At 34.5% G+C, this 8244-nt stretch overlaps 1 protein-coding gene across 1 annotated transcript in view; it reads left to right on the top strand.

Annotated features, from left to right (window-relative positions):
* The window catches only part of LOC107284061 (mitochondrial glutamate carrier 1-like), a 7987-nt gene extending 2201 nt beyond the window's left edge, over positions 1-5786 (top strand). The window contains exons 4-9 of the mRNA XM_015812067.1: positions 2413-2503; positions 3350-3468; positions 4279-4480; positions 4566-4720; positions 4956-5031; positions 5531-5786. Coding sequence (XP_015667553.1) covers positions 2413-2503; positions 3350-3468; positions 4279-4480; positions 4566-4720; positions 4956-5031; positions 5531-5690 — 803 coding nt within the window. The 3' untranslated portion in view covers positions 5691-5786. The remainder of the gene's footprint in view (positions 1-2412; positions 2504-3349; positions 3469-4278; positions 4481-4565; positions 4721-4955; positions 5032-5530) is intronic.
* Positions 5787-8244: the final 2458 nt, after the last annotated feature.

Here is an 8244-nt window from a genome sequence, read left to right as displayed (position 1 = left end):
GTTTAGTAATATTAGTATTAATTTTGATGCCTAGTTGTATTCATTTTATTAGAATGCACTTCTGAATACATTTCTAATGTAGTAACCCATGTTTCCAGTAGTTCTAAGTAAAAGTGAGTAGAATTTTATTATTCGGGGATTAAATACAGAAGCAAAGAAAGGCAAAAAAAATTAGTTGCTTTTTAAAAATTTGCCAGGAGTTCTTGAACTTAGCAATGGAGTCCAGTTAATGGGAAGAACATATGACTGCAGGGTGTCAGTTCAGATATAGCAGGAGTAAGGAATTTGAGCCAACCGGAAATTGTTGAACTACCAGAAAGCCCAGGAATAAGGAAAAGTGGGAAATTTAATTCAGCAATATCTAAATTACTGCCCTCCAGTTGCCTATATAACAGTGACTGGCACTTTCCAAGCATTTGTCTTAGGTCAGACATGTCAAATTCACGACGTCACGTGATAGCGCGCGACGTATCGGAGCTTTTTCCCCATTGCCGGCAATGGGGTGGGCGCGGTTTCATTGTGACAGTCCGGCCCACAGGCCAGCAGTTTGACACCCCTGTCTTAGGTGGTTCCTAAGCACTCAAGATTCACTCTCTTTTCAAAGAGTGCTGAAATGGCCAAAGCTTTTTTTTTTTCCCTCACACTCTGAGGTCTTGGTTTTCTTTCCAATATTTCTTCATCTCAAAAGAGAGCAATATTTTGGATTGGGTTGATTACAGAGAGGAAGAATAACACATAATTGCTTTGTATACATGCTAATGATGGGGAAGATGGTAGTGGTTGCATACATGGATTTATTAATTTATTACTTTATACTTTTGGAACTATGGTTTGTTAACAGAGTGGAGTGACTAGAGCAAGGTCAAAACTCCAGAGAGGGGAGTCAAAAGGAGCTTGTTTAAGGGACCTTCAGAAGAATAATAGTTTATATGAATTCCTTCCTCTCAAGAGAATAAAAATTGGAGAGGCATGACTTCTGTATTATAAAGCAAAGGCAGATATGGTAGACCATGCTTCTCCTGAATTAAAAAAAAGCTAGCTTTCTTTTAAAATTAGAGACAGAACTCTAGGGAAACAAAGAAGTTGCTTTTTCTGAACTGGTGTGTAACATGTCCCCAACAACTCTAATAAGCATTACCCCCAGAAGCCGGGGAAAGTCTGGGAAAAAGCAGGAGAGAACTTTGGTTTCAGCATTCAGGTGATTTTTAAGTAATGAATAAATATTTTAGGCAGAAATGTATTTTAAATTTACATTTTCTGTCCATATCAGAGTTCAATCTTCTTTATATCTCTGTACAAGTTGTATGATTGTACAGTATTCAATCTTTCATGCATAAATCTAGTTATAGATGAACATTTTTTTTCAAATCTCTCAGGATGATAATTTTTCCCTGAGAAATGTTTTGATAAAATTTAGAGTGCAACGATTGTAACAAATCAGTGCAATCTTGTGGTTTTGGGTTTTCAGTTCAGCCAGTTTCCCAATTGTTGTATATTATAAATTGAGCAACTATATAATTTAGATTCTGCATCAGTGCCTAATTGCATTTTTAAAGATTACAACTTAAAAAATGATGTTTATTTTTTCCCTTTTCTTTTTAAATAAAGTGTATTTTTCTTCAACTCTTGTGAAGTTAATCTAACTTTAATTTCCATCCCTCCATCTTTGGGAGATGCCCACATCTCAGGTTTATGTCCCAGTTTTGTATCCTTCTCTTGCCAACACACACATATAGACATAAAAGACGATAAATGATAGTGGGAGGAGGGAAACCATTTTAATGCAACTATGTGACTTTCCCCAAGACGCATCATTTTCTTTTTGTTGGGCTACTTTAATTATTTGATTATTTGTTTTAATTAAAGTTTGTAGTAAAAGTTACAACAAACTATTAAGCATTCCTGAAAGCAAACGTATTTCATGAAACTATGTTAATTAATTTTTTGGAAATTCATTTCATTAAATATTTAGGCTACTTTTTAAATTATCTTATCAAATTGACTACATTCTTTAGAACAGACATGTCAAACTCGCGACGTCATGTGACGTCACACGATGTATCGGAGCTTTTTCCCCATTGCCGGCAATGGGGTGGGTGTGGTTTCTTTGTGACGCATCTGGCCCGTGGGCCGGCAGTTTCACAACCCTGCTTTAGAATCTGAAGAAGAATTGCTAATTTGAAATACAATGAGTTAATTTATTCCCAGTGAATATTGAAGGTTCTTCTTTCATTGTTTCTGCAATTATTGCTTTCCTTTTCTTAATTCTAATTTTAATTTTCTTTTCTTTATAATAACGAGAACTCAGCTTTGCACCAGACTGGTGTGGAATTTTTTATAGAGTAATATTAATTGTTAACTGAAGAATACAATCACTTTATATCAATTAAACATAAGTATGTTTATTTATAGGTGCAGCAGTGAACCTGACCCTTGTAACACCTGAGAAGGCTATCAAACTGGCTGCTAATGACTATTTTAGACACCTTCTTACCAAGGAAGGGTATGTTATTTCAGATACTTGAGTATCACTTGTATCTTACATCCATTATAGCTAAGTTGAGGTTTTAAAACTAGTTTCAAGTTCTATATTTTTCTAGTGCATGTTTAATATTTTTAACTTATACTTTCCTGGATTAGTTTTTTTTTAACCAAGGCATATTTTAAAAATAATAATAATGTAATAACAACTAGTTTAATTATTCTATAAATGCCACCAATGGGATTAGTTGTACAATCACATTTGAAAGGGGCAAACAATAATATATTTTGAAACAAGATAATGCAAGCACAAAGTAAGTGGAAGTAAAAGAGGAAAGGGAAAATATTATAGTTCTGTCCTATATATCAGAAAAGCAGTTCTTTGGGGTTTGCCAAAGAACTATCAATTGTTAATTAAAAATCGTTGGAAATGCTACCATTTTATAGGGACATTGCTATTCACAGACAAGTGAGAGGACATTTTCAGCACTGTTGATAGAAGCCCCAGTTTTATCCTCAACCATATTCCTTTTGGATACAGAAACATGAAAGGCTCTACACAGGAGTGAAGGGAGTCACAAAACAGAATGCCAGGACAAGCGTACAGTGAGAACAGATAGGGTCATTCCCTCAGTAGGGACAGCTAGAGAGACAAACAGAACCACATATACAAGGTGAAGTAAATAAAGGGGCTTAATGGTGAAGTTTCTTGTATTACTTATTTTTTAATTCTTTTGTTAAAAAAAATCTGTTCCTTTGGAGAAAATCTGTGCATCTCTGTTACACAGCCCATTCTCACTGCTGTGGTGTTCAAATTAATGTAAAGTAATATGTTTGACAAATCTTCTGATTCTTTTTTTCCTTTCAGGCTAGCTCTTTCTTTACCCAAAGAGATGCTAGCAGGCTGTGGTGCTGGAGTTTGTCAGGTCATTATCACCACTCCTATGGAGATGCTAAAAATCCAGCTGCAGGATGCAGGGAGACTAGGTAATGTTGCCTCTCTTTCCATATATTACACTGAACTCAGAGAAATAAATTAATCTTCTTACTATGTGGGATTTCACTGTAAAACTGTACATATTACACCATTTTACTTTGGAAGATAATGCAAAAAATATGCTCTGTACCCATCTCTCAAACTCAGACATACTGTAATTTCAACTGTATTGAAACTATCATCTTTGTCGTGGTATCTACAGTGCCACAATACAACCTAGAATGCTATAAAATAGTGACTCAAGTGGCAGGATAGCATTAGAAAATGTAGAAAATCTGCAGTGCCTTTGTATAGTTGAAGAGAATAGAAATAGTCAAGACACAAAAGACAAGTTAAAATGAATTAATAAAGAATTAATAAACTGATCACTCCTGGAGAAAAATCTAAATGATTACTAAGGGTTAATATTGTCTTGATGAAGTATCATCAAAACAATCACATAAATCAAAGTTTAATTGCAGTCTAAAACCACAGAATTGCTATAATTGGAAAAATGGTTGCATACATTGGTCCCACCCCACCAGCTATATTCTCTTCTTTATGTCTATTGGGAGAAGATTGGAAAAAAGGAGCATGGAATTTGGATAATATTGCAGTGATATGCGAATCTAAATATATTCATCAATGCCTCTGCTGTAAGGAAATTAGGGATTATTCTAAAACATAGGTCTTATCTGAGCATTCAGACTCATTTAATTACAAGTAGTTTAATAGATTCTCAGGAGTCTAATACTCAGATTTAAGTTCAAGTGAGATTTTTCAAAACAACAAGTCTTATGTATTTTCTATTTTCATTTCAGCATCTCAGCAAATTGTTAGCCGAGTTTCTTGTTCCACCTCTGGATGCAATCTTGTAAAAGTCAACCCTATCCTGACTAGAGCATACAATGTAGGACCTGTGGTTATCTCAAGGAAGATATCTGCCACCCAAATAGCAACTGAGCTTCTACAAACTCATGGCATCAAAGGGCTCTATAAGGGTCTTGGAGCCACTTTATTGAGGTAATGATTTTGTTTCCCTAAGTTTTTTTCATTCTCAGATTAGTTTTCTGCATTGCTTGAAAAAGGAATACATTTTGTCTTTCAGGGATGTTCCATTCTCTGTCATCTATTTCCCACTGTTTGCCCATTTGAATAGAGCAGGACAAAATTCCTTGGGGCAGAGAACAAGCTTCTTTCACTCTTTTCTTGCTGGGTGCATAGCTGGCTCAGTGGCAGCTGTATCTGTGAACCCCTGTGATGGTAAGAATGACTCTAGGTTTGTCTCTGGGCTACTTTGTCATGGGGACATGTTAAAAAAGGTTATTCCTATGGATCTATGAAACCTAATTTATATTTTTATCTGTTAAGAGTTTCTTATATAGGGAAGGTTATTGCTTTCATAATACAATAATAGTTCAGTGGAATAGACACATTTTGAACTATCATTTACTCAATTGATTAATTGACCAACATATCTCTCAAACATTTTTTTCAGTAATAAAAACTCGTCTTCAATCAATGGGCAAAGGAAGAAATGAGGAGAATTACAGTGGAATTATAGATTGTGCAAGGTAAAGCTTACAAAACAGTTCACACTTCTTAATTCTGAAGACAGTGTATTGGCTTCCACGTATTCAGTTGCCCTTAATTTACCCTGACACCTCTGTAGATACAAATCTTGTTAAAATAATGAGTAACCAGTTGCCCCAAGTGCACAGTTATAACATGTAAAAGCAACTTTTATATGATTCAGTCCAGGCTACATGTGGTGCCACAAAGCCTATTCATGTGGAATATTACAATTCCGAACTAGTTTTCCATATTAGTTCTGTACAAAAGCATGAACATTTGAATTGGCTTATAAAAAGATGGAATCATACCACTTCTTGGTATGATACCACTTTTTTGTAAGATTTATTTTGTACAATGAATTACATATATGCAAAGTCTTGATAAATGTATATAGAGAAATTGTTGCTAAATATTTAACATGTGCTGAAATATGTTTAGGTAATACACTGCAGAATGTTTTAACCAATTATGTCTTGTTTACTTTTTTTGTCTCTATAGGAAGATTTGGATAAAAGAAGGTCCTTCAGCCTTTCTAAAGGGGGCTAGTTGCAGAGCTCTTGTCATTGCACCTCTCTTTGGTATAGCTCAAGTGGTTTATTTCATTGGGCTTGGAGAATTTCTTATGAATCTATGCCAGAATGGAAGATTATCCCCATAGACTTTCATTCATAGAACCTCCTGGAATAATAACCTCCTGGACAAAAACCACCAGTCAAGAAACAATAGCGCTCACTCTATTGACAATTGTTTTTTTCTGTTATTAAGCATGAAAAAGACAAAGCCATTATAAAGATACCAGTCATAAAACACTGTGTAAGATAGCGGCATGTCTGAGTTTAGGAAACAAGAATTCCAAGAGTGGAATGAGAATAACTACCATATTTTTCCGTCTATTAAGACGCACCCTTGTATAAGACGCTGTGGCATGCGTGTTTCTCCGTGCCAATCAGCTGTTCAGCGGAGCGCCGAACAGCTGAGCTGGCAAATCCGGAAGTTCGGCCGGCTGACGATCTTGCCCCCTCTCCCCTCCCGTTAGTGGCAAGCCCAGAGGGGCTTGACACCTGCACCAGGCGGCATGGCAACCCACAGGCATGTCCTGGGCTGCAGAGGTTACCATTATTTTTCCGTGTATAAGACGCTGCACTTGATTTTTGAACAGGGTGTTTGCAGGAAAAAAATAGTGTTTTATACACAGAAAAATACGGTACTTTGGATAAATGGAGAGTTGAAGAAATATCTAGGAAAATGTTTTGTATATATGAGTAGAACAGGAAAAGAAAGAACTATCTGTGGGGCCAAATCTTTGCTGAACTGTTGAAAAATGAATTAGGCATTTAGTTTCCTGGAGTTCCATAGATGCTGCTAATTTAACCCATTTGCTGTCTTTCCACTTGCTGCTAATTTAACCCACTTGCTGTATATCTGCTAGTGTCTCACTCACTCATTGGGAACAAAGATGTATGAATTTTTATAGATTATGTTTTTAACTTTACCTACAGTAAAGAATCTGGTTCCTGTGGTAACTTAATTCAAAATAACTTAAGCAATCCAAATATTACAAAGTAAATTAGTTCCTTAAATTTATTATTTATAAAGTTATAAGCCATTAATAAAAAATGGAAGATGTGCCATTTAAAATCAAGTATAATTTAAGACTTCAGGGAAGAAATGGTGAACCAAAGGCAGCTCCGCCGAGAGCAGAGCTAATGACTGCTGAAGAATGAAGGGCCAGTGAGCGGACCAGCTCTTTGCAATTCCTTTTTGGACAAGGAGGACTTGGGATCATCCACAAGTGCTCCAGACAGTTGTTCCTTGTGAGGAGATAGCAAGAGCATTATCTTGAGAGTTTTGAGCTCGGAGACAAGGGAACACTATCTTAGCCCAAACCGCAGTAGACTCTTTTATGAACACAGGATTTGCATAATTTGTTTTCTAATCATTTTTGGAAATTGCTTGTTATCTGCTTTTCAACTATTAGGAACCTTTGAAACAATAAGTTTTATAACACCAGGTGAATTTCCTTCAATCCTTAGTGAAAGAATTTTTAAATACAAGTTTAAGGACTTTTTAAAAAAATCTTTTTTTTTTAGTAATCAGCGAAAAGGTGATTAAAACATTGTTTTTTGAAAGTTACAAACATATTAAAGGTCGGGATGGATTTGAAATAAAAGTTTGAAATAAGAATCCTTCCCATGGGAAAATGCTGCTGGTTTGAATTCTTTTACAAAAACTATAGGATTTTGAAGGTTGTACTCTAGAGGGAACCAGAAGGAACTGAAGATTACAATTAAAGATTAATATTTAAATATTACAGAATGGAGCCAAATCCTTTTACATTGGTCATGTTAAAGGATATTTGTGAGTAATGTACCCAGAAGCTTAGATGTAGGGGTGCTTGTATTATAGATAGACTTGTTTAAAAGATGTAAGAGGAACAAGGTTTACTGGAAAAGACTAACCCTGATTTGAAAGTGGATTTAAAAATGACAGACTACAAGAATTATGTGGAAAAAGATGCCACCCTAGATATACAAATGAAACCAGCTGTTGTCTTTATAATTAAAGAGGATATACAAATAACAAACCAAAATAATGATGTCAATAACTTTCCTATATTGGATTTACAAATGAGGATTGCTAACAGTTTTGAAGACTTGTGAGAAGGGTAAGAAAAAAACCTCAAGTTTTAAGATACTATTTGAATGTATTAAAGAGCAAGATTGTTAAGGTAAAAGGAAAGAATATAAAGTTGATTTATTTTATCAAGTTTAAAATAGATATGTTATCAAAGGACTTGATCAGGACAAAAAAAATGAAGTTTTAAGAATTTGTTTATAAATAAGAGATAAGATATGGGAAGAAGGCATCAGTTATTTCATTTCAAGAGAAGGTAATAAGTTACAAAATTTGTTTATATTTGTGATGAAGGAGGAATTCATTTCTTTATCTTTTTCTTTATTTTTTCTTTTCTATTTTTCTATTCATTTTGTTTTTTAGTTTGTATTAGTGTTTATATTTTTAATTATAATATTTAATAAAATTACTATAAAAAGAATCAAGTGTAACTTAACTGGAAGCTGAAAATTTAAAGCCTATTTATATTGTTGATTATACAGTAAACTAAGCATTTTTTCTTAACAAACTTTACATTCTAGTTGTTATAGATCATTATTATATTTGTACATTATCACTGAGCTTGTCTGAGAAAGCTC

This window comes from Protobothrops mucrosquamatus, unplaced genomic scaffold (assembly GCF_001527695.2).
Source record: "Protobothrops mucrosquamatus isolate PMUCROS unplaced genomic scaffold, P.Mucros_1.0 scaffold65, whole genome shotgun sequence".
NCBI classification, from domain to species: domain Eukaryota; kingdom Metazoa; phylum Chordata; class Lepidosauria; order Squamata; family Viperidae; genus Protobothrops; species Protobothrops mucrosquamatus.
Note: the sequence above shows the minus strand (reverse complement) of the source record. Positions and strands in the feature narration are given on the sequence as shown.